Consider the following 27,672-nt stretch of genomic DNA (forward strand, 5'->3'; position numbering starts at 1 on the left):
ACAACTTACTGCAGCTTTTTCTGATCTTGCGCAATAGACACTCCATACCAGATGGAGATACAAACAGTTAGAATGCTTTCCATGAAACGTCTGTAGAAATTAATTTGTCTTTGATGATATACCAGGTCTCCTTAAGCTCTGAATGAAATAAAGCCGCCGCTTTGTCTTCTTTGTAATTGCATCAAATTGTTGGGTCCAGGATAGATCTTCAGAGATGTTAACGCCCAGAAGCCTGGTTTCAGGAACCGCTTCTTCCCCTCCACCAACAGATTTCTGAATAGGCAATGAACCATTGTACACTACCTTGCTTTTTCTTGTTCTCTTTTTGCACTACATATTTAATTTAATTATCATTTATATACATTTCTTATTGTAATTTATAGTTTTTTATTATTATGAATGCAATGTACTGCTGCAGCAAAACAACAAATTTCACACCATATGCCAGTGAAGTCAAACCCGATTATGATTCTGATTACTTATTAAGGTTTTGAAGTTATTTTTCTGGAGCCGAGGAGATCAAGTTAATTTCACCGACTTTGTGATTTGGGTTTTCACTATTTGTGTTGGGTCAGATGAAGACAATCACTAGTGGTTATTTAGACTCTTAATAGATTGAAGAAGTAAGTATACAGAAAGATGGAATAGTTTTTAATCACAATTTATATAGCAGAAGGAAAGAACATCATTCTGTTCACATCTGTGCGTGCTAAGTCATGCTAGTTACTAAAAGTCCTGCTGGGCCCACCCAAGCCCAAGGATAAGACAATTAAGGGACTAATCTAGCTAGTCGAACAGTATGAGTGACTCATCTTAATCCCAAAACTAAAAAAAAAAATCAAGTTTCCACGTGAAGCATGCAATGGACTTTATTGCACAATTAAGACAAATGGCTGAATATTCCTAGTATGAAATACATTTGGATGCTACATGATTAGTTTTTTGAACCTTGATTCTAGTCAAAGGAAAATGCTCAGTGAGCAGAATCCAGAAACAGCAAAGGTTTGGATCATTTTAGGTGAGGTTGAAAGACTGAAGACATACAGAAGAAAGGAGAATAATCAAGCTGACAATACCAATGATTCTTCTTACCATAAAAGCAAGTCAAGGGCAAAGCCATCTGATAATAAGTCAGTGGTGACAGCTGGCTTAGGTATTACTTACCCTTGTTCCAGACCACCTTCGTACTGTCCAGCATAGTTTCGCCCGCATGGCCATTTCATAATTCCACTGAAGCAATGAAAATATCAGTTAATGACCATTGCACTGAAATGCTGAACTTGTTCTGGAAAATGCAAGGTTATAACAAAGATGGAATGAAGGTGCTTAATCCACATCTGCCTTATTCAAGTTTCCATAGATCAGAAAATTGAGAATCCACAACCTGCACCTCTGGGATTGATAACCCCTCTATGAAGGGTCCAAAAACAGAATGAAGCCTTTACTTCAGCATAGAAACCATTGTTTACTTTCGCTATCTGAGTACAATCTTAGAAAGAACTATCACCTTCTGTTACCACCATTGGTGGTATCTACAGGAGGCACTGCCTCAGACCTAACATCAAAGATTGCCATTATCCGAGCCACACCATCTTTTTGCAGCTCTCAATGGGCAAGAGGTACAGAAGCCTCAGGTCCCACACCACCAGGTTCAAGAACTTCAACCATTTGATTATTGAACCAACAGGCACACCCCTAATCATTACAGTTTAGCAACACAATGACACTGAGGTGGACTCCTTTTGTATTACAATTCTGCTTTCTCCGAAAAATCCTGTATGACTTATGTTCTTTTGTGAATGTTGCTTATAGTGATGCTGTATGCCTGTGATACTACTGTAGTAAGTTTTTCATTGCACTAATTAATACACGTACTTGTGCATATAAGGGTAAAATCAAACTAGACTTTGATCCATAGAACAGGATAGCACAATTGGTCTTTGAGCCCACAATGCTGACAAGTTAAACTAATCCTATCCCTTCTGCCATGCACATGATCCACATCCTTCCATTATCTGCATATTCATGTGCCTAGCTAAAAGCTGTTGAACAGCACAAGTATCTGCTTGCTTCAGCATATGCCAGCCACCTACAAATCTCTGTGTAAAAAACCTGCCCTGGACATTCCCCTTAAACTTCCTCCTCTCACCTTTTAGCCAGACTCTCAGTAACACCCTGCAGCTTATCAATCTTTCGGTGTTGTATTGTCTAATAAATACTCTTCTCTCTCTCTACTCCTTATAGTGAATTGTATTTAATGGATACCTGCATATTTTTGCTCAATACAAACACAGTTTAAATAACCATGTGCAAAGGAGGTTACATTCTACATAACACAGATCAGTAAAGGTTCAATAGGTAGCTTAATTTAATTTTACTCAGAGCATATATTTTCATGGCAAACATCCCACTTCTGAGTATTTTTTCCCAATCTGGTAGACTTTATATAAAAAATATTAAACTCCAAACGGCCTATACCTGCCCTGGGGTTTTCCATTGTACCAATCTCCCTCATAGGTGCCATCCTTAAATCGAGGATTGTTGACAAAAGTGTAGGCAGCAAAACGACAAGCAGACACGTTGCAGGAGTTCTCAGTTCTGTTCTCACCCCACAAGGGGAAATCTAGTTTGCCATTCAAGAACTGTCGAATAGCTTGGTTCAGCTTCCAGACCCACACCATCTGTGCATCAAAAGAGCAAAACAAGACAGCATAAATATTTGTGTTCATATTGCTTCTTTCACAATTTTTCAAACGCAACATGTTACTACTGTAAAATCAATAACTTTTTTAAATACAAGTACAAAAGCTGCTGATTTTTTCCCTATTTTGTTGCACTAATACTTTAATTGCCTTACTATTTGGACAGAGCTGTTGAATCTTTGATATTACCTCAGTGGGAAGCCAAAATCCCTTTTTCAGGTCTGATCTTGGACAGAGCAGCTTACAATGCAGCTTGTTTTCAACCCTTTATCAAGAAACTAACTAGGATTTCATCTTAGTTAGGATTAGTTAGGATAGTTAGGTCCTGACGAAGGATCGCGGCCCGAAACGTCAACAGTGCTTCTCCGTATAGATGCTGCCTGGCCTGCTGCGTTCCACCAGCATTTTGTGTGTGTTGTAGGATTTTATCAACTCTGTTCCTAAAATGGGGTTTCGCTCTGGAATCTTAATAGCAGAGGAGCAAGGGTGCTTCCAAAGATGACCCAGGCCTATATTAGACATGTGCCGGGACAGAATGCCTCTGCTATCATTTTTGCACCAGTTTCAATTAAATAAAGGCATAATCAACATACATAAATGAACTGAGGGATATTTGAGCGGTCTGAAGGATATCTACAGTGGATATTGAGCAGCACTTTCAATTCAGAGGCTGCATAGGATTCAAGATGAAAACAGATCACTTTACTAAGTTGAGCAGTTGAGGGCTGATCCTGATCAATCTAGAAATATCTGATCTTTCCTTGGGCTCTTTCTAATGAGCTTTTTGCTGGTTCATCGGGTTGACAGTATATCGTTGGCTAAAAAAAGTTCACAAGTGGCAGCGAGTACCATAGGTCACATTCTGATTCCTCAGGGTGAACTAAAATAAATTTTTATTTTCACTTCTTTTTTTTTATTGCTCATTACGCCACTGGTGTTTAGGACAGCAATTAAGGTTCTCCATCTCAGTATGTACTTGGTCTTCTTCTCTATTGTGCCCCAGGTTTGGTTCAGAGTCTTCATTTCTACCTTAACGGGACAGTGCCAAGTTGTTTTTTTATCTCCCATAATTCTTCTGCCCTTCAGAGGCCCTGTGAGGTACTGTCTAGTTGTAAACTCAGGAATACCATTGCATGCAAATGTAGAAGGATTCTTTACTGCTGTTTCCATAACTTTTATCTGACCAGTCAGGATTGTTGGTCTTGACCAGGCATTGTCTGGCCTTTACCCCTTGACCTTTCCGGCATGAGTGACCCTACCAAGAGCCAAAGCACAAGGCCCTGACTCCAGCCAGCATAGCTTTCCAGGTCATTGATACACGCAAAGAGGTTGTGGTCCTCTTGGAAGTATTTTCCCTTCAAATTCTTTTTATGCATCACCCCATGGTTACATTCAGTTGAGCAGGTCTATTTTTAATACCGGCAATACCATGTTGGACAGGCAGATTGAAATCAAATTAGTTCTACTGTTTGGATGCCTCCTTTCTGATTATACTCTAGAAAGAGTTCCATGGTTTGAAATTTGTTCACAGATGAAGTTTGCAAAGCCAGTGATTATTGTCCATCCCTAATTGCACAGAATGAGGAACACTTGAAAATTATCTGCACTGCTTATTCTAGAAACACACATAGACCAAACTAACAGTAGCATAGAGGTTAGCGTATCAGTTTACAGCACCAGCAACCACCAATCGGGGTTCAATTCTCCCTGCTGTGTGGAAGGAGTTTCTAAGTCCTGCCCATTACTACGTGTGTTTCCTCCAGGTGCTCCAGTTTCCTCCCACATTCCAAAATCAAATGGATAGAGTGAATGAGTTGTAGGCATGAGATGTTGGTGCTGGAAATACAACAACACTCAGGAGCTCCCCAGCATAATCCTCGGTAATTAGACGCATTTCGCTGTGTGCTTCAATATTTCAATGTATGTGTGACAAAAAAAGCTGAAGCTAATCTTTCTTCCTGAATACCAGATGTGCTTTTATACTAACCTAACTTCTTCCTGCCTCCATATACATTCTTGCATATCTTAAAGTTAATTCTGCTAGATTCAAATGTTCCAAAAAAAAACCCAACAATTTTGAGTGTCATTAGGAACATCAAGCAAAGGGAAAAACTGACTTTGTTGTTCATCTACAAAGTATCTCAATGTTTTTCACAGCTGAAGGATCTGTGGTCACTGTTTATAGGGGTCCTATTAAAGCACAGACCTCCACAAGCAACAGGAGATAAGTAAATAGTCATTGTTCCTGTTCGGGAAAGGTGCACTAGCCAGGTGTTTTTTGAGCACCCACTAAACTAGCAGAGAGATTTGACATAAAATACCCCTGAAGAACATCTAAATAAATGTGTTGGCGTTTATCACACAGTCAAATTCCTAAACCTTTAGGCCTGGTTCGGATTCATCACCTGAAGTGAAAAGCCATGTTGGATTAGAGTGTGGAATTGCTATTTTTCTTTCATTTTCCTTGTAGCTTAACTTTCCTGTGCCTGCTAGTAATCTTCGTATGATCACCTGTAAGTGTGTGAACGTTCAGTGAATTTCCAGTAAGGTGTAGCTGATTCTGTATTTTTCTATGTTTTTTCTGCAATCTATGTCACACCACTGAACCTGCCTATTTCCTAACACTCAAATGAGCTGATATCTCTTCGGTCTGATTTAGTTTTTAGTATAGGATGACCACAATTTCTTGTTGCTTTGTCTTTCTTTGTTCTTGGAACACTTAGTAAACAGCTGTAATCAAAGTTTTGTGCCTCTTTCTTGATTCCTGAAGAATCTTTTGATCACAAAATCACCGGATCCAACAGTTCTCATAACTTGCTGGTACGATTCAGGATATAAATCTATGCTTACCATACTCTTGGAATCCTGCATGTTGAGTACAAATTCTTCCTCTGGAACAATGATCTTCAAAAGATTCCTGGACAAAACAGAAATACATTTATGTCTAGGGATGCTTACTCTCAATCACCAAAGTAGCTGTCACCAGATGGCCATTGTGATCAGCATACAATTCCTCTGCAGTTTTCTGTTTTTCAAGTGACCTTGCACTGTGTTTGCCCTCTTTCTACACACAACAGTATCTCTTCTCGAATATGTTCAGGGAAGACAGTGGGGTGTGTAGGGTGTGAGGTGGAGAGGTGCAACATAATCTCTGTTCAAGGGATAACTGAAGAAAGTACTGTTACTCCAAGCAAAATTATCATTAGATTCTGGAGCCTGCAACTCTACAACTGGATTGTTGACCTTCTGGCTGACAAAGCACAGTCAGTAAAGATAGGCAGCAGCACCTACACCACAATTATTCTAAATGCTCGTGCTCCATGAAGTCGCATCCTTAGCACCCTAACCTACTCCCTATACACTCATGGCCAGATTCTGCTCAAACTCCATCTACAAGTTTGCAGCTGATACCACTGCCGGGGGCCTCATCTCAGCAATTAATAGGAGTGCAGGAAAGAGATAGAGAGATTAGTGACGCACTGTCATGTCAACAACCTTTCCCTTGACGTCGGCGAATTAAACTGGATATTGACTTCAGAAAGGGAGATGGTGCACATGCTCCTGACCAGACCAACAGTAGTAAGGTTCAGAGTGTTGAAAACTTCAAGCTCCTAGGTGTGAACTTCACCAATAGTAGCCCTGGTGTGAGCCTGTTGATGTCACAGGCAAGGAAACTCACCAATGCCTTCCTCAGGAGACTAAAGAAATTCAGCCTGTCCCCCTCAACTCTTACCAATGTTTATCGGTGCATTCTGTCTGGGTGCATAACAGCTCGGTATGACAACTGCTCTGAATGTGACTGCAAGAAATTGCAGAGTTGTGGACTGACAGGAACCAGTCTTCTCACTGCCTTGATATGGCAGCCAGCATAATCACCTATCCTGCACATTCCCTGTTCTTCTCTCTCCCACTGGGCAGAAGATGCAAAACTCTGGAAGTACGTATCACCAGGCTCAAGGACAGTGCACGTAATTGGAGTCTGTCATGACCACACAATTAACCATAAAGCCTGCATATGTAAGGCCCAAAAATATATGGGAAGGAATACTGTACATAAATGTCAATAATGCTGCAGCACACCAGTGTGGATACCGCCTGTAAGTTGCCCCGGTGACCTCACACTCCTTCCCTGTGCATGTTTTGAGCTGATTCCATTTACCATCTGCTTATCCCTGCCTGCTCACCTTTCAGAGCTAGTGTCAGCCAGTCTTTCCATCCAGACTGTGTTGAGCTTGTAGCTGCTGGCTTCTGAGCCCTAGCAAAAGAGAAGAGGGTCATTGGAAAACAAATATATAAGCCACAGGTAGCTAAGAAACTATCAGAGCACATCAACGTCAGTACCCATGTGTAGTTCTCCTGGAACAACCTTGCTTCAGTTCATCTGTTACTGAAACTCCTGTCCGCTCCTTGAGAGAATTCGTGCCCAGCTGTCCTCCCATGTTCCAAACACCCAAAAGTGTATGGTCATCAAGTTCAAGTTATTATTATCATTCAACTGTGCACATGTATATCACCAAATGGAACAATACTCCTCCGGACCAAAATACACAACTCAGTACATATAACTAACAAACATACACACAAAGTAATATAACCACGAGTAAATCAACAACTAAAAGCTACACTTCCTACACAAGTTAAAAAGTAAACTGAATAACTACTGGTGCTTTCATGCGTGATGAGACCTGGGTGGTGGCAGGGAGTTCAGTAGTCCTACAACCCGGGGGACGAAGTTGTTTTCCATCCTAGCAGCTGTTGCCCTAATGCTACAATACCCCCTGCCTGACGGTGGGGGTTGGGGGTCGCCAAAGACATTGTTGGATGAATAGAAAGGATCATTGACGTCACTAAGGGTGCCACACATGCAGCGCGCCTAATAAATAACTCTGACCCCGGTGATCATCTCAGTAGTCTTCACAATCCTTTGTAGTGACTTGTGGTCAGGTGCCTTGCAATTCCCATAGCAGAAGGTGATGCAGCTTGTCAGGGCACTCTTAATGGTGCTCTTGTCAGAATTGGTTCAAATGGGGGGGGGGGGCGGATGGAGCAACCTCAGTCTCCTCAGGAAGTTTTCTTAACCAAAGAGGTGGTGTTGAGGACTAAGTGAGAGTGTCTGTAAAGTGCACTCCCAGGAACTTGGATTCTCTCCATGGAGGAGCCGTGTATGTGCAGTGAGGAGTGGTCAGCCTGCACCTAAAGCCCCCCATCATTATATCCATGTTGAGATTCATGTTCTGCTTGCACCATTCTACCAGCTGCTCTACTTTCTTTCCCTAAGCCGCCTCGTCATCACTTTGAAACCTGAGGCTACAGTGGACTGTTCCACAGAGATGTTGAAGATGTCTGTAAGAACTTACAGACAAAGCATGCACAGAAGGTTTACAAGGATGTTGCCGGGACTTGAGAAACTGACTTACAGGGAAAAATTGAATAGGTTAGGACTTTATTCCCTGGAGCGTAGAAAAATGAGGGGAGATTTGATAGAGGTATATGAAATTATGGTGGTATAGATAGAGTGAATGCAAGCAGGCTTTTTCCACTGAGGCTAGGGGAGAAAAAAACCAGAGGACATGGGTTAATGGTGAAGGGAAAAAAGTTTAAAGGGAACATTAGGGGGATCTTCTTCACACAGAGAGTGTTGGGAGTGTGGAATGAGCTGCTAGATGAAGTGGTGAATGCGGGTTCATTTTTAACATATAGGAAAAACTTGGACAGGTACATGGATGAGAGATGTATGGAGGGATACGATCCAGGTGCAGGTCAGTGGGACTAGGCAGAAAAATGGTTCAGCACAACCAAGAAGGGCTAAAAGGCCTTTTTCTGTGCTGTAATGTTCCATGGTTCTAACTTCAGTTAACTGAGCTGCACGTGACCAGGTACATTATGAGGCCACACAACTTTACATGTGCTGACCCTGGCTAGTGTCTTCCTCATATCAACTGCCAGCAGATAGAGTGCATGCTCCGTGAGGGGAGGGGGCGGGGTCTTTCTCACTGGCACATCACTCCATATATCAAGCTGAGCACAAAATACAATCACCCTATCAGAAAGGGAAGCATCACTATCGTCTATGTGCAGGGTGGGCTCGTAGTCCGTGATGGACTGAATGCCCTGCCATGTGCACCTCGTGGCTCTGGGGTCACAGAAATGGCAGCACATTGATGACTTGAGAGCTGTCTTACTCCCCGATCTCTCAGCCACGTCCAGGCCTCTGCTGTCAGCCATGGCTTCTGATTTGCCCTCACCCCTCACACAGATATGTTTAATAACAGTGACATCCTCAACACACTTCTCATAGCTCATCACAGACTTCACATATTCATTGATGTTGACATGATGGTCAGGCAACCACCTCCCTGCACTTGCTCCAGTCCGTGGTTTCAAAACTGTCCCATACTGATGAGGACGCTCTTTCTGTCCAGGTCTTTATCTCCCTTTGAATTGTTTTAACTCATTTAATCAGTGCAGGAATTAACATAACAGATAAGTGGTCAGAGAACCCAAGGTGAGGACAAGGAGCAGCTTTGTACACAGCACGGATGTTCGTACAAACCTGGTCTAATGTATTCTCACCTCTGGCAGAAAGTCATCATTAGGCAGAACTGTTTTTAAGTCATCATAGTTGAGGTTGTTAGCAACAATGAAGAAATGTCACTAAAGGCACCACAGTGCTCATTCAGCATTTCCCCTGGGTTGGATGGAGGTAGATGTGGACAGCCACTATCACAATAGCAGTGAACTCCCTTGGTAAATAGAAGAGCCTGCAGTTCACCATGAAGAATCCTACTAAAGAGTCATCACTACTGAAGGTTATCAAAAAATCTGCTTCTGATGTTTTAGCTTGCACTTTTCCATTCCTTATCACCCTTCAGTTCTTGACTTAGCCAGTTATTTCAACAATGAAATGCTCTTGCATTTCAAATCCTTCCATCACACCTTCCCTTCCTTTCATTAATCTCCTCCAGAATAACAACATTACAAGATATATCTGCTCTTCCAATTCTGATCACTTGGGATCTCCATTTTTAAACAGAAGAAAGGAACCCAATTATTGGTATTTACCACCAAAATTCTTCCCTTTGAAAACTGCCTTCTAATCTTTTCCCCCAAAGCTTTTGTTCAAGTGAATATTTTCTGATGTGCCGCAGTGTCAGATTGCTTGATGATGTTAGTGAAGCACTAAGATGCATGCTATTAAACGAAAAGTGCTTAGTAAACTCAAGGACTTAGAATTGCTATCATGGGTTTCAATCTTATGTGCAACACATAACAGTATTGTAATGGAAAATTGATTGTTGAAAGCTTAAGTATTAGCTAGTTTGCAAAATTGTTTCTGGGTTTTCATTACATGATATCAACTTTCATCTGTACACTCCATTCCTTACATGATTGATGAACTTAATGCCTGACTGTATCACAGACTGAACTAAATATTCTTAATGTTACACGAGTGAATCTGCAGATGCTGGAAATAAATAAAAACACAAAATGCTGGCAGAACTCAGTAGACCAGGCAGCATCTATGGGAGGAGGTAGTGACGACAACTCCTGATGAAGGGTTTCGCCCCAAAACGTCATCATTACCTCCCCCCATAGATGCTGTCTGGCCTGCTGAGTTCTGCCAGCATTTTGTGTTTTTAAATATTCTTAATGTTGTTTCCTGAGCTGAGCTTTCAACCCCACTCCTTTTCAAGGACTGTTATGCACTTTCAACTCTATGATACTGTTCATCTTTTCCTGTCTCTGTTCTTTTGTTGCTGAATGACTGAAGCATGATTTTGAAACCTCCAGAATCTACAGTCACAATGCTCTTCAGTATGAAACTATCTTCCAAATTCATTAAACTTCTGCTCACCCAAAGCCTGTTGACAATTTCCATTATCTTGTACTTACTAGTATGTCCTGGCCCATGAATGCCGCAAATTTTGAAGTTGTCTGTTATTTTCAAACCTCCTTCACTCATACCAGACTCCAGGAACAATGTTATTCTGGCTTTCTGCATGCATCCAATTTCCACTAAATATCTGAAACTTTGTGTTAACTTGTGGCCTATAATACACTCAGGTATTCAATGCTCCTTGTGCTTGTGAGTCAAAGATTCATTTACAGAATGCAGTCATCTTTACCTGGATAGCCACTAGACTGTCGTCAAAAAGCAAGAGCCTGACATCGCGACTTGATGCTGAGATGGTGTTGCCTTCTTCCCGCAACCGGCGTTCTGGAAGAAATAAGAGGTCCTAGAAAGAGAAGAGTCAGGCTTATAACAGCAATAGTAATACAATTATAGAGATGCAAAAGAAGATCATTTGGGTCCATGCTGGTTTCCAGGCATGTGTTTCCACTTTCCCTGCATTATTTTCTTTCACACTGGGGTGTTTCCATCATCACTGGGCTTTAGTAGAATAAAGGGGAATTTCATTGAAAACAACTGAATATTGAAAGGCCTAGATAGAGTGGACATGGAGAGGATATTCCCAACAGTGAGAAAGATTAGGACCAAAGGGCACAACTTCAGAATAGAAGGACATCCCTTTAGAACAGAAATGAGGAACTCCTTTAGCAGGAGGGTGCTGAATCTCTGGAATTCGTTGCCACAGACGACTGTGGAGACAAGTCATTAGGTATATTTGAAGCCAAGATTGACACCCTTAATGATCAAGAACCCAAAGGTTACAGGGAGAAGGCAGGAGAATGGGGTTGAGAGGGAAAATAAATCTGCCCTGATCAAATAGCAGAAAAGACTTGTTGGCCAGAAAAAAACTACTATCTACAGATCAATGAATTTGAATGAATCAAGAACAGTGGAAGCAAGCAGGCCAATTGCCTTTGTTTTTGACATGGGGAAGGAAATGGAGGCTGCCATTTTATGAAGAGACTGTGTATTCCATTTTGTGAGATGGTTGCTTGGCTTGATCAGTGTTTTAAAGTAGACACAATGATACCTTAGGTAATCTGCTGGACCAGGGATAACTTCCAAATATTACGTTATTTGTGAGGTGTTCTTTGGTTGGATATTTCATGCAGGTTTGTGATTTTTGGGGTCTGTGCCTGCCCTGCATGATTAGAGCTGGTTACTGAAGGGAACAAAGAGCCATAAATGAGAGTACTGTACAATAAATGGATGCTGGCTAGGAGCAGAGCCAATAAAAAGGTGTTAAATGTCAGATAGACGACCAGTAGTCAGTGACATTGAAATGAAATGTTTGAATTGGAGAGAAATGACTATAAAAGCAGAGGTTTTGATGGACAAGACAGGGATGCCTCTGCCAGAGATTCCCCATGGTGGATGGGAGGTGCCACGGATACACAAGGAACACGAGGCTAACTGCGGAAAATGGTAATATATTTTCTATTCTTTGACTGCTCATGGGAGGTCAGGGAAGCCTAGCAGCTGGTTGTGCAAGTTCACGTGTTCTTTCGTTGAGACAATGAAGGTACTACTTGGTAAATGCAGATTGTCTGTGCGCCTCCCTGATCACAATCACAAGGATTGATTTTTGCAATGGAAACGGGATACTTGGGTAAGCCTTCCGTTTTGTCAGCGGGAGACTCGAAAGGATCCTTGCGGGTGAGAAATGGAGAGATCTGGGACTGGGTATCTAGTTCGTACCGACGCAGGGTGAAGAGTGCCCGGAACTCCGCAAGTCGGACTTGAATTGTTCTGATTGGAGGCGATTCCAACGGTGAAGGCGGCGAAGCTATTTTTAAAAAAGCTGAAGGGAAATAGACAAGGAATTTAAGCAGCTGCAGAAACCAGCAGCAATTGCCTGCCTCGTTACGGATTTAACATGACACCAGCAAACGACTGAAGTCAAACGAGATAGGTTACAACAGGAAATCCTGGAATGTCAGTAAAAAGCAGAAGCTGTGCGAAGTTAGTAACAGGAAATCCTGCAATGTCGGCCAAAAGCAGAAACCAAGCGAGAAAGATTACTACAGAAATTCTGCAAAGTCGGCAAAAAATCTGAAACCAAGCGAGATAGATTACAACAGGAAATGCTGGAATATCAGCAAGGTACAGCGGCATAGTTCAGAAGACCAGAAGGCTCCAAAAGGTGGTAAAAGTTAGGGATTTGCAGGAACAGAGATTATGGTTTTGGTGTATATGAACAGATTTCAGCTGAAATCTGAGAAATTGGTTAAAGAAAGGAGTAACCAGAAGGAAGAAGCTAATTTCGCTAAAAACAAATCGGAGGGATTAAAGAAACGGTGCAGTGATTTAAAAGCAGCTCTGAATGTCATACAGAAATCAGTACAGCACACGAAAAGAAACACAATCCCAGCGATCATACAAAGTATTAAAAACAGATACAAAAGCTGAAGGACCAAATTGCTACACAGAGAGAAATAATATGTTTTTGGATCTAAAAGAGGCGTGGAGAGTGAATATGGATTGGCAAGATTTACCAGATAAGGTGACCACATATGGTTGTGATGATGACCTTCTAATCGAGAGCCCACAAAAGAGGCGTTAAAGAATGTGATACTGACTATTATGGGTAATAACTGCGGGGACCCGCTAGAAAAGCTGGGTTAAGTGTTACCAGAGGAAAGAGCATCCTGCTGCATTTGCGTCCCGTCTGCGGATGGGGCTCCTAGGACTATATGGATCAACATTAGATCGCGATCACTTAGAGCCAGAACCTACCCATAGATGGTTAAGAACATTAGCGCCCAATAGCACGAACAAATAAATACTGTAAATGTTGGAACTGTTTTATCCCAGTCACCCTACACGTACTGAGGCATGGGTACTTAAGGAAATTATTAGAGCATGGGAGAAGGAAGTGAGGGAGCTACATTTTAACTTTGGAAGTACTCCAGGAGCAGCTAAAGTGTTTTCCCTTCAAGAAAATACACAGAATACAGTATCGTGTGGGGAAACGCGGGTCAGGACAGGAGCCAGCGGAGAGATTGTAGAAGGGAAGTAACACAGTGTTGGAATGCACCTTCACCCAATCAGGGAAACTTGTCGGGAGCAGTACAGTGCTTAACTCTGTGGTCGTAATGCCCAGAACTGTACAGCAGACTGTTCATGTAATTTAAATCCTAACAAAAATCAGAGATTGGAGCTACAGAAGGGTCAGAGTATGTTGGAATTTTGGTTAATGTGAGGATTTCATGCTTTAAACTTGTCGAATGTTGTTACTTCGAACATTTCTATGTTTTAAATACTTTGAGTAATACATTCCTCAGTTTTGTCGGATTGTAACTGAATATTTTGGTAACAGTTTAACCCTTGGGGACAAGAGATTTTCTGAAAGGATTTAAAGTGTCAATGGTTTGCATGTTTCAAGTGTGGCAGTACTGAGTTCATTTCAGAGAGAGAATCCATGAGAGACGGAGCTAGAGACGTGTATTTTAAGAGATTGTGCCTTTAGGAGACTGCATGTGTCAATGTGTTAATAATGTCCAACTGTTAATGTGTCAAGGGTTCCCACCCAGCAGTTTTCTTCCCCTCTCTGGTTTTTTGAAACGTGTGAAAGCTTTTCAAGGTCCTAATTAACTGTTTATTTTAAAATTTGCTGTTACGTATGGAAGGTTCTAAAGGAGTGACAGCGCAAGCATGGATTTTTGTTTGTCCTGTCTGTGTTTTTGGTTTGTGTTTCTTTACTTGTTTTCCATGGAATTGAATTTGAGGAACTCGGATTCCACACTGGCCAGCTGTAACCTGGGTTGAGGAAGAAACTTGCGCATCTCTGTTCCAGATATTTCTGGGGGAATTTGATCATTGGTAGTCAGTTAAATTTGAAATTTGAACTTAACATTTTGGGAAGATTGGAACTTTTGGGGACCAATCCTAAAAATTGCTTTTACTAACAAAACTGTTTTCTTTTACAGAATATAGAATATACTCTATCTATACCCATCATAATTTTACACACCTCTATCAAATCTCCCCTCATGCTTCTACTCTCCTGGGAATAAAGTCCTAACCTTGTCAACCTTTCTCTGTAACTCAGTTTCCCAAGTCCCGGCAACATCCTTGTGAACCTTCTCTGCACTCTTTCAGCCTTATTAATATCTTTCCTGTAATTAGGTGACCAACATGGAGCAGTAAAGGGTATTAAAATTTCTACCTCCCTTGCAGATGGTTTTTATTGTATTGGAGAACCGCATGGGGTCAAGATATAATAGCAAATTATTCTGAGGGTCCATTTCTAACAAAGACACCTGATTAACTTTTTTTGTGGAATTCTCCTTGTTAATACAGATGGATGAGAGGAGAACTGTGTGTGGTACATACTGTATGTAGAGAATGAATATGGGCATACTATAAAAGCTCAAAAGCTATAAAGCTATAAAAGCTATAAAGTTACCCTACACTAAGAGTGCACAGGCAGTAGAAGTGACAGCTGGAGCATATGCGGTTAGCCACCAAAAATGTTTTCTGCCCAGTACAGTCAAACACTCTGATAGTGAGAACATTTGTAATAGGCTTACAGAATATTTGCCTCTTTGGGAAGTAAGAATGTTTGTTTCAACTACTGGAAAGCCCCTCTGATCTGCTGCTCTGTTGCAGTATACTTTGAAGAATTGAAGTGAAAGAATACAGAATCATAAAGATGAAAGCTCGGTCTAAATTACCCCAAGGGCAATAAGAAGACTGCATCAGTGAACCAATGTGCTTTAACTGGGTAGGTATGGCAACTACTGATTAGAGAGAAGGAGCAAAAGGTTAAGGTAAACTGAGGAGCAAAAGGAAGATGCAGAATTAAAAAGAAATGTAAAGAAAGGAGCCCTCTGACATTCCAGGCCAGTAGAAGGGCCTCGGACTAACTTGCAGGTTATGTTGGACCTTTGCCACACACACCAGGAGGGTACAAATATATTCTGGTAGTTGTAGATATTTTCACAAAGTCACAACAAAAATCTCATTGGAAAGTGTTTTTCCTCACGGAAGATCAACTCAGAGTACTGAATCAGATCAAGGCACATATTTTACAGCCTAGATAATGTAAGATGATATGGCAACTTTAGGAATTAGGCCGAGATTTTACATGCCCTATAGACCACGGCCTAGTTGAATTCTGGAAAGGATGAATTGCACATTAAAAAATATGATGGCCAGAATGGTGCAACCACTTGGAACAACAGAGCAGGTAGTTTTGCCTTATGTACTGATGATAACAAGGAATACAGTGGCTTTATCAATGTGTTACACTCCTTATAAACTCATGACTGAAAGGGACACTGAAAGGAGGTGTTGTTAGGATTAGACTTGTAAGAACCCAAAATTGGTGTCTGAAAAGTAGGTACAATAATTGGTAGAGATGGCAATAAAGGCCAATTATATGGCAGCCCATCAACTATGAAAGAAAATGCAACAAAATAAAGCCTACTTTGACTCAAAAGTCAGTCCCATAGAATTGTCCAGGATGAAGTGATGATTAGAAGATACTTTTCCACCTCATTTTTAAATCCAATGTTTGGGGGGCCCCGATGAAATTACAGACAAAGCAAGCCCATCAATATACAGGGTATTGATTTCTACAGATAAAAGTGAACCATAATCACACAGTTGAAACGGCAAAATTATCACCAGTAGCACGTAACAATTGAAGTACATGATGACTTTCATTTTGGAGACTTGACAATCAATGAACATGGTAATCCTGATTTTTACGATTTGGGGTTGGAAAAACGGTTCCAAGTAGATGGTGACAAATGTGACAAGGGAAGCATTTTTCTGTCCTCTCAGTCTGAGAATCAGGGGAATTTTGTTAAGAAATAAAAGAAAAGGAAAAACATGCTTATTCCAGCCTTCTCTATCCTGAATTGGAATTGGGCAGAAAAAGATGGATGGCTTAAGTCCACAGACAATTGGGAGCCTGGATTGCATGAGCCAGAAAACCGTATAGAAGCTATGGACAAAGTGATTTACGATTGAAATTTGAAACTGGAAATAAGAGTGGAAATTACACTTGTGTAATTTGATATCACAGGACTAATGCAAAATCAACTACCCTACAACCTCAAGTACAGCAGAGTATAAATGTAGTGAGATCCAACATAAAACGAAGGGGTAGGATTAGCATTAGGAGGTACAGGGGAATTTGTCACTGCGGTACCAGGGTACCAGCAAGTGCAGGTAATTTTTAATCTAACTGAAATAATGGTACCAGAATAGTACTCGTCTACAATGGGACAGGTATTCACTCATTTTCTTGGGAGACAACTAAGCAGGAGTGAGTTTAAGACAGTCCAAAAATAGAAAGAAGAAAGGACTATTGGAATTAGTGGAAGCATGTTATGCAAGGGGGTAGCAATAGTTGACATTTTAGATAAAACAGAATTCGGAAACCAGATATGGTCCCTTTAGCAGAAAAGGTACAATATTACTGGAGAAAATTATCAGGATACAACTTGATGTGCATCAAGGATCAAATTGGGTATCAGATGAACAACTAAAACAAGGGATTTGGGAGAGGTACCTTTGTGTCATACGAGAAGACTTATACTAACCAACAGAGTAAAGGGTACCAGTGATTACGATAAAGCAATGTTTTATGTTGGTGCGGTATTTCGTATTTCAACATGGAAATAATTTAACCTACTCTTTGAAAAGAGTTCACAAATATCATGAAAAGAGATGGATATTCTAACACATGCTATTGGGAATGGGTAGATTTATCAAGATATCATCAAAGGAGGAGACCAGTGGACTTGCCCAGTAGAGATTACATGACATGAACTTCTGAATTGTGGTTTTAGTAATGAGAATTAGTCATTGTCTAATCTACCTATAAATAATGAGTTTTTCTTACAATATGCATTGTTGGGAAGATGTATTATAGCAACAGTAACAATGAGTTATACCAAAGGATGGAAATAGTATCCTTGAACGTCATAATGTTGATATTAGGAGCATGGCTTTAGATTTGACTATTGGAGGACGAACTTTGGTTCAGCCCAGCAGTGGATAAGGTAATGAAGGAGAAGCTTACAATCCTACAAACTGATACAGATTGACATTTGTGGGAGTATGTGGTTACGAAATTACCATCAATTTCTCATTTGACTGCTGACAGGACATGAGTTGTGGAGGAGACAAAGGAGATAATCCATCAATGGATTAAACGTACAAAAGTTATAAGACATGCTGCTTAAGCAAATAACATATTGAGTAACACAGACTCTTGGGATAAACTTTGGAATTGGGGATCAAATACATCCATGGATGAGGATAATAAGTCATGCTGCAGTAATATCAATTTCATGTAATATAATAATGGTATTGTTTAATTGCATCACCTTTGAAGGTGAAAGGCTGAAGCTGTGCAAGTGGAAGAGGATAATGGTTTTGTAATACGGAGAAGATGATTGTCTGTATAGAGTGTATGAATTCAATAAGTAATGATTACCTTATCTTTGTATCATTTAAGTGTTGCACACCTGCTGGGGGTTCGTGGCAATCCTACGTGTAGTCAACAGAATGGAGGAGGATAGTGATCCTTAGATAAATGTCTTTGGATCAAGAGAAGGGGCAAGTTGGCCAGAAAGAACTACAGGCTATGGATCAGTGAATTCAGATGAATCAAGGACAGGCCTATTGTCTTTGTTCTTGCCATGAGGAAGGAGATGCAAGCTGCTATTTAATGAAAAGAATCTGTATCTTCCATTTTGTGAGATGAAGTTGCTTGGCTTGATCTGCGTTTTAAAGTAGGCATGATGATGCCTTGGGTGATCTGCTGGACTAGGGATAACTTCAAAATAAGTTCTTTGCAAGGTGTTTGTTGATTGGATGTGACATGCAGCTTTGTGATTGTTGGGGTCTGTGCCTGTCCTGTGTGATTTGAGCTGGGTTTTGAAGAGAACAAAGAGCCATAAATTGCCTGTTGTCACTTGCTGGAGAGAGCCACAAATAGATGCTGGCTAGGAACAGAGCCAATAAAAAGGTGTTAAAAGTCAGACACGTAACCTAGCCAATGACACTGGAATGCAATATTTGAATTGGTGAGGAATGAATATAAAAGCAGAGGTTTGTATATACAAGACAGTGATGACTCTGTAGGAGATTCATCAGTGTGGATGTCAGGTGCCACACAGATGCAGAGATTCAAATTGGGACTACAAGGAACATGAGGCCAACAGCAGCAACTTTTTTTAGCTGGTATTATAGTTTCCATTCTTTGACTGTTCATGGAAGGTCAAAAAAGTTCTTGGTTGGTTAGGCCATGAAGGGTTTCGGGGAGAAGGTAGGAGATTGGAGCTGAGAGGAAAATTCTGTCAGCCATGATGAAACGGTGGTGAAAACTCGATGGGCCAAATGGCCTAATTCTGCTCCTATATCTTATGGTCTTATGGAAAACTTAGAAGGTGTGCACACAGGTATTCAGATGTGTAAGTTCACTTGTTCTTCCATTGGGACAATAAAGGTATTTGTTCTTATTTACAGATACTCTGTGTGTCTCCCTCATCATTATTACAAGGGGTGATTCTTGTAACAGACTCAATGGGCTGAATGGCCATATTCTGTTCCTTTGTTTTATGGTCTTATCTCCCCATTGGTTCTTATTGCAATCAACCTACACTAAGAGATAATTTACAAAAGCTAATTAACCAATTCAAATATCTTTGAGATCTGGAAGGTGCTGGAAGCTTTCAAGAAACCCACAAAGTCATGGGAGAATGTACAAACTTCATACTGAGAGCACCCAAAGTCAAGATGAAACTGGAAAGGCCTGATATGTGTGGCTTCAACAGATGCATCACAATAATGTGGTACAAGTAGTTATGAACTGGGGAGACACATAACAAATAAAACTTAATGTGCAGGGAAATTAATTGATTAATTTTGAAAAGAATGAAAATACACAATAAATAATATAAAGGGATACAAGAACAGATGAATCTGAAGATGCATGTACACCAATCTCTGAAGGTGTCATGACAAACTTAGATGGTTGTCAAAAATGCATACAATGCATTTCACTTACAAAGAGGTTGACTTTAAAACTATGTATGCTATATCCAATTGCAAACACAAGAAAATCTGCAGATGCCGGAAATCCAGGCCACACACACAAAATGCTGGAGGAACTCAGCAGGTCATGTAGCATCTTTGGAAAAGAGTAAACAATTAATGTTTTGGTTTGAAAAAGGGTCTTGGCTGGGAACATCGAATGTTTGCTCTTCCATAGATGCTGCCTGGCCTGCTGAGTTCATTTAGTATTTTCTATGTGATGCATGTTATATCCAAGCTTCATTTTACATATATATAGGGGGTGTACTCCCAGCTGGAGTACACTCCCCAATTCTGAACGCAATATCCTTAGGAAGAATATCAGGGCCTTCCAAAAGCAGTTAGACAAAGTATTTAATAGAATGCAATTCGTCAGGGTCGAAGGGTCTCGGCTCAAAACGTCGACTGTGCTTCTTCCTATAGATGCTGCCTGGCCTGCTGCATTCCACCAGCATTTTGTGTGTGTCCCCCTTTGTTATCCCAGGGTTCCATATACCATTATGCAGTTAACTTACAGACAGTTCACTAACTGTGATGTAGTGAGTGTGCAGGGTTGTGGAAAATGTGATTTGCATGCCATTTTGTCATTTTTACAACCCCACTTCCCAAAACACAAAGAAACACCTCATCACAAGCATGTGTTGCCTTTTGATGAAGCAATGAGAAAATAGCTCATTTATGAAAAACAATTGATTTGCATAATTCGAAAGTTAGCGCAACAGAATTAGCTGATTGTGTAGAGAACGGGAAGTGAAAAAGTCAGCCTTGTCTTTGCTTTTCTCCAAAAGAAGCAGTAAAATCACCTAATTATTTTGTCTCCTAGTTTGTGTGACAGGTGAAGGACAGCATGCTGTGCCTTTTCACACAAAACATTTCAAGTCAAGTCAACTTTTATTGTCATAACTGCTGGTACAGTGCATAGTAAAAATGAGACAACGTTTTTCAGGACCATGGTTTACATGACACAGTACAAAAAACTAGATTGAACTAGATTAATAAAAAAAAGAGAAAGCTACACTAAACTACAGACCTACACTGGACTGCATAAAGTGCACAAAAACAGTGCAGGCATTACAATAAATAATAAACAGGACAGTAGGGCAAGGTGTCAGTCCAGGCTTCGGGTATTGAGGGGTCTGATAGCTTGGGGGATAAAACTGTTACATAATCTGGTCGTGAGAGCCCGAATCCTTCGGAGCCTTTTCCAACAAATATCAAGAGTTTTCTCCTTACTGTTTTAGTTCAAAAGGATCAACAAGTTAAATTTGTGAGAAAATACTTGAATTATGAAATTAGCCTGCATGATCAATTCGTACATATAAAAGACATGGGTTTAGAGGCAATGTTGGTGCATGGATTTTGTGATTGGATTAGAAAGTAGTTCACAGGTTAGAGAAAAAACAGAAGGATGCTGGAAATATGCTCTTAATAACAGGATGTGAGATGATATTCATGAGGGTATGGTAATAGTCATCAATATGCATTTCCCAAACCAGTTGTGGCAAGGTTTGCATGCTATTATAGGCCACAGTATGAAGTCAGTGTGGCAATGATTCCTCTCTTCCGATAAGAATGAAATTCCTGCACGTGTTGAACCGGGTAGGAATGTAGTCATTCTATCCGTCCTGATAAGCCTCCAACCGTTAGTCCCCATGGTGCTATCGTAGATGTCAGAAAGTGAATGTAAAGAATGCACTGGCTTGGATGAAATCCCTGGCTGTGCTTTCAGATTCCCTGCAGATCAGCTGGCGGGGGGGCATTTGCAGGTATTTTTAATGCTCTCCCTACTACAATCAGATGTTCACCCATTTTCAGAAGACCACTATCACTCTGGTGAAAAAAAATTCCAAACTCCTAGACCTATGCAACACCCTCTGCAACCGGACCTTAGACATTCTAACCAACAGACGGCTATCAGTAAGCATAGGCAGGGATAGATCTGCCACAATTCTCCCCAGCAATGCTAACCTGCATGTCGCGTCCTTAGACCCCATATTATTCCCTCACTATACGCTCATGACTATGCAGCCAGATTCTGCTTTCGTTCTGTCTACAAGTTTGCAGATGGCAACATCATAGCTAGTTGGATCTCAAATAATCTGTCAATAAAAGACAGTACAGGAAGGAGATACAGAGCATAGTGATATAGTGTAAAGACAGCAACCCTTCCCTCAAGGGCTGCCCACTAAAGGGGAAGAGCTTGCACCTCCTGTATGTATCAATTGTGCTGTGGTGGAGCTGCTTGAAAACTTCAAGTTCCAGCATGTAAATATCACCAATACCTTGTCCTGGTTCAACAATATAGATATTATAGCCAAAAAAAAAAAGCACACTGTGAAATGTCTCTGTTGATCGTTGCCATTTTTTATAGATGCACCATAGAAAGCATCCTAACCTGGTGCACCAGAACTTGGTATGGAAATTGCCCCAAGACCTCAAAACTGCCAAATATAGCTTGTATAGATGTCATACTGGGGTCTACCGAAGACAAAAAAAATCATCCTGGTGGAGCTCACGGTACAGTGAGAGGAAGGATGTGAGGAGGCTCATGAGAGGGAAGACTAGGAGCGCAGGAACAAAGGATGGCAGACGTGGCTATTCCCAGGAAAGATGGGCTGTAGAAGGTCCCTGGCAAGGTCAGCTTGGAGGCTTTGTCTGTGTTGGGCCTTGATGAAAAGAGCAAGAACCAAGCAGCTCTCTGGAAGGGGTGGGGAAGGGCGGAGAGGAAGCAGCAAGAGCCTCTTGCTGAATATGGAGCAGGCAGGAGGAGCAGATGGGCAGTGACTTGGCCACCACTGCTGACCTGCCAACTGGAGAGTGTAGTGGCTAAGGTTGAAACACTATGAAGGTTGGGCACCACCTAACAACATCCTCTCCTGGCCAAAGGCTACGATTACTTCATCTGGTAACTGTAGACAGCAGTCTAGTGTATGATGCCTCCATTGTGAAAACCAGCCTCCCCTCCACTATTCTGTCTACACCTCCCACTGCCTCAAGAAAGCAGCCAAGATAATCAAAGACAGCTGCCAACCCAATCAGATCAAGTTTATTATCACTGGCATGTAACATGAAATTTGTTAACTTAGCAGCAGCAGTTCAAGGCAATACATAATCTAGCAGAGAAAAAAGAATAATAAGTAAATAAATCAATTATGTATGTTGAATAGGTTAAATAAGTGCAAAAAAATACCGTATATTAAAAAAAAAGTGAGGTAGTGTCCAAAGATTCAATGTCCATTTAGGAATCGGATGGCAGAGGGGAAGAAGCTGTTCTTGAATCACTAAGTGTGTGCCTTCAGGCTTCTGTACCTCCTTCCTGATGGTAACAGTGAGAAAAGGGCATGCCCTGGGTGCTGAAGGCTATTAATAATGGACGATGCCTTTCTGAAACATCACTCCCTAAAGATGTCCTGAGTACTTTGCAGGCTTGTACCCAAGATGGAGCTGACTAGGTTTACAAGCTTCTGTAGCTTCTTTCGGTCTTGTACAGTAGCCCCTCCATACCAGATAGTGATGCAGCCTGTCAGAATGCTCTCCACGGTACAACTATAGAAATTGTATTTTTGAGTGTATTTGTTGACATGTCAAATCTCTTCAAACTCCTAATAAAGTGTAGCCACTGTCTTGCCTTCTTTATAACTACATCAATATGTTTGGGACCAGGTTAGATCCTCAGAGATCTTGAAACCCAGGGACTTGAAGCTGCTCTCTCTCTCCACTTCTGATCCCTCTATGAGGATTGGTATGTGTTCCTTAGTCTTACACTTCCTGAAGTCCACAATCAGCTCTTTCATCTTACTGACGTTGAATGCCAGGGTGTTGCTGCAACAGCACTCCACTTGTTGGCTTATCTCACTCCTGTACGCCCTCTCGTCACCACCTGACATTCTACCAACAATAGTTGATTCATCAGTAAATTTATAGATGGTATTTGAGCTATGCCTAGCCACTGAGTCATGTGCATAAAGTGAGTAGAGCAGTGGGCTAAGCACACACCCAAGGTGCTCCAGTGTTGATAGTTAGCGAGAAGGATATCCACACAGACAATGGTCTTTCGGTTAGGAAGTCAAGGATCCAATTGCAGAGGGTGATATATAGGCCCAGGTTCTGCAACTTCTCAATCAGGATTGTGGGAATGATCATTCTCCCTCCACTTTCAGGCAATATTTATCAAAGCTTGGAAACATACAACACCAATCTCAAGGCTAGCTTCTATCCTGCTCTTCAAGGACTCGTAAACAGACATCTTTCATGATGAAGATGGACTCTTGATCTCCTGACCTTCTTCATAGTGGTCCTTGCACCTTACTGTCTATCTGCACTGCAGCTTCACTGTAAACTCTAAAACTATATTCTGTTGCTGCTCTTCTCTTTCTACTACCTCAAAGTGTTTATTTTGAAATGATCTGTATGGATAGCACTGTATCTCAGTATATGTGACAATAATGAACCCATTTCCATGGAGGAAGAAAAAATATTATAGTGTGTATCTTCAGCAGCTGCATGCCAAAAAGCAACTATTCAAATTCCGTGAAAGGGAAATTTGAAATGATAATAAAGTTTATAGATACAGGACACTTATAGGTAAAAATAATCATATTGCTTAATGGAATATTTGACTTCATTTCAAGGGGACTAGGAAGTTTGCCTATAGTTATACAGAGACTTGGTCAGGAACTGTCTGGAATGAGTACCACACCATATCCACTCATGTATGCATTGACTTTTTCTGATAATTCACCCACTCTATTTTGATTAAGACGTCATTCTGCTAGATTAATCTAAATTCTGATTACTGAAGTGTTTTTTAGTTCCTTATTAGTGAGTTCCTTGTTCAGTACTTCTGATCACATCATCATATGATTGTGATCAAATTAGAAGGCACAGATTGAAGCATCGCTCCGGAAGACATGACATTGATACTACTGAGCAGAAATAGACTTGTGATTGAATTGTTATTAAACACAATTAATCTCAGGTAACATGAATCAAAGATTTTTAGATTGGCAACAATAATGGAGAAGTAACTATAGCATCGAAAATAATGAGAATACTGTATTCTCTACTCACCGTTAATTTGCTTCCAAGAGAGTTCCAGAGAGCTTTGGTTAAAGATGCCACATCTAGTGTCTGTTGAATCCATTTGTTAAGATCTGTGAAAGTCGCAAGAGCATCTGTGATAGGTTTTGTCTCTGGGTTCTGAAAATGAGCAAGAGGGGAAACACCAAAAAATTGAACTGGACTTACTTGTATAATTCCCTCACTCTGATCTTACTTTATGTAAAACCTCTCACTTTTAACTGATAGTTAACTGCACAAATCAATTCCATATTGCATTTCTTGATCAGATTCTAGAAAAAAATAGTTGAAGAGGAATTAGATAAACAGTAAAAGATTCAAAGTTTTTAGAGAAGGCATAAAGAGGAATGGGGCATGCTGAACTTAATGATCTGCATCATGAGTTCAATCGTAAGGTTTATGTTTCTTAATAAAGACAAAACTTTGCTTGGGTAAACACCAAAGCATTTTATTTACAATATGGCTTCAGCTTAACACTGAGCGCATGCAACCAGCTCACTATCGTAGCTTCCAGTTCTGGGGTGAACTGCCAGCATAGCCCACCGGAAATTGAAGTTCTTTACTATATACAAACATAGTAATGCAATAAGGTCCAATTCCAATAGTGTAGGATCACACCAAAATTTAGCTTAGGAAGGAAAGTTCATACATTCAGAAGTCAGAATTTGTAGTCAACGAGCTTGGATTTCATTGGTTGCTGGTTATTAAAGGAAGAAAAGATTGACAGGCAAGGAATCTTAAACTAGTAATACAAAGAACATAAAACATAATTATTTCTTTCAGTTTGGTACTTAATGAAAAATCACTGGATGATACTGTTTTTTGAAAATTGTGTGTCTATTTAACATTTCTCTGTCCACTATTTAATCTGAAGCAAAATTAGTTTAGAATTATAAGGTCAGTCATTATTATTCAACTTGCTGCTAGAAGCTGAAAGTCTCAGCCCAAAATGTTGCCTGCTTATTCACCTCCATTGCTGCTGCCTGACATGCAACGTTCATCCAGCACTGTGTGTATGATATTCTGGATTTCCAGCATCTACAGAATCTTTTGTGCTGCTGCAATAGATTTTCTGTCACTCAGATATATTCAGAATCAATCATTTAAGGAATTTTAATATAAAATTGATCATCTCTCTTTATTATTACAGGCTTTGGTCAGATTTTACTGTTGAAATCATTAGCTCTAGATATACAAGTTATGAAAAATACTAACATATACTGGCCTATCAGTACAAATATTGATTTTGGATTCAAATCTGATCAGATGAATCTTGCAGCAGATCCAGGTAACATTTCTTAATCCTCATCAGCAGTGTGCCAGTTCTGGTTCTGAGTTGCTGCATTTTTAACTCCAAAGAATAAATAAGGATAGCTGGCCATTTCTCAAAATCACAAATAATTAAATAGCTGAATGTCAAAGCGTCTTCCCGACACTAATCAGAATTGTAATTTGAAACAGCAAAAGTAAAAATGCTATCTGCTTCCACCTAACTGGCACATATGTTTGGCTGGAAAAACTCAGCAGGTCAGGCAGCATCTATGGAGGAGTGGAGATGGTTGAGGACTGCAGAGGCTTTATTAGAACCTGGCTGGACCTCTGCATGCTGGAATAACCTGGTTAGGTGTAGCAAAACCCAAGCAATGATTAGGCAGCTCTGTCCTGATGGTCCACCTACAAAGTATCCCGGGCAGGCTTTGAAGTTCATTTAGAACAATATTCATTAAGGCTTCAGAATTCAGAATTCAATAGGATTTTCTTCATTACTTGATAACATCAGGGATATCAACAAAATGTGGTATATCTGTACAGTATTCAGTCATCTAGCTGTAACCATGCAATTGCCATTGAATTCTAAGCCTGAGTTTATCCACAGAGATCCCAGATCTTCAGCAGAGTTTGCAAGGCTATATTACTGTTTGTAATTTGAAATTCTGCATTGCACAGACCTTTATCAAGCCCCTGCTTAGTTTCCTGATGATGTTGACATATTTCTGGATCTGTAGGCATACAGGCTCATGAAGGATTCGGTGCAGGCTCATGGGAAGGGAAGTTGAATCCAAGTGAAAATACTTCAGAGTTTGCTTGTTCTTTTTCCAATAGTCACTGTATTATTTTGAATAATTAGAAAATGATAAAATTAGAATGTGTGAATAACAACATTTACAGGACAAATTTTACTAACAAATTCAGAGTTCTACATTAAATATGTGTTCAGTGGCCACTCTATTAAGTACACAAAAATACAACTGCAGATGCTGTGGATCAAAGAATGCATACACAACGCTGGAAGAACTCAGCAGGTCAGGCAGCATCTGTGAGAAAAGAGTCGCCAACGTTTCGGGCCGAGACCCTGCATGAAGTGTCTCGGCCCAAAACGTTGGCGACTCTTTTCTCACAGATGCTGCCTGACCTGCTGAGTTCTTCCAGCATTGTGTATGTATTCTATTAAGTACACCTGCTTATTAATGCAAATATCTAATAATCCAATCCTGTGGCAGCAACTCGATGCATAAAAGCAGGAAGACATGGTCAAGAGGTTCAGTTGTTGTTCAGAACAAACATCAGAATGGGGAAGAAATGTGTTCTAAGTGACTTTGACTGTGGAATGATTGTCGGTGCCAGATGCAGTGGTTTGAGTATCTCAGAATCTGATGATCTCCTGGGATTTTCACAATCAACAGTCTCTAGAGTTATATAGATAAAGGTGCAAAAAACAAAAAGGATCCAGTGAGAGGCAGGTCAATGTGCAAAAACACCTTGTTAATGAGAAAGGGGACTGGTTCAAACCCATAGAAAGGCATGTGTTACAACAATAGTGTGCAGAAAAACATCTCTGACTGCACGATATGTTGACCCTAGAAATGGATGGGTTACAGCAGCCAGTCCTGTTGTCACTTTATTAGCTACACTCATGTAGTCATC

General features: G+C 40.6%; 1 protein-coding gene across 3 annotated transcripts in view; it reads right to left on the reverse strand.

Moving 5' to 3' along the window:
- LOC132396647 (ALS2 C-terminal-like protein) overlaps positions 1–27,672 on the reverse strand; it is an 86,511-nt gene that overhangs the window by 28,814 nt on the left and 30,025 nt on the right. For all 3 annotated transcript variants that reach the window (XM_059974385.1, XM_059974377.1, XM_059974392.1), the window contains 7 exons: positions 26,697–26,853; positions 24,739–24,867; positions 10,829–10,939; positions 6,887–6,957; positions 5,553–5,619; positions 2,479–2,681; positions 1,165–1,230 (listed from right to left, as the gene is read on the reverse strand). In XM_059974385.1, the coding sequence (XP_059830368.1) occupies positions 1,165–1,230; positions 2,479–2,681; positions 5,553–5,619; positions 6,887–6,957; positions 10,829–10,939; positions 24,739–24,867; positions 26,697–26,853 (804 nt within the window). The remainder of the gene's footprint in view (positions 1–1,164; positions 1,231–2,478; positions 2,682–5,552; positions 5,620–6,886; positions 6,958–10,828; positions 10,940–24,738; positions 24,868–26,696; positions 26,854–27,672) is intronic.

The sequence above is a fragment of the Hypanus sabinus genome, chromosome 1 (assembly GCF_030144855.1).
Source record: "Hypanus sabinus isolate sHypSab1 chromosome 1, sHypSab1.hap1, whole genome shotgun sequence".
NCBI classification, from domain to species: domain Eukaryota; kingdom Metazoa; phylum Chordata; class Chondrichthyes; order Myliobatiformes; family Dasyatidae; genus Hypanus; species Hypanus sabinus.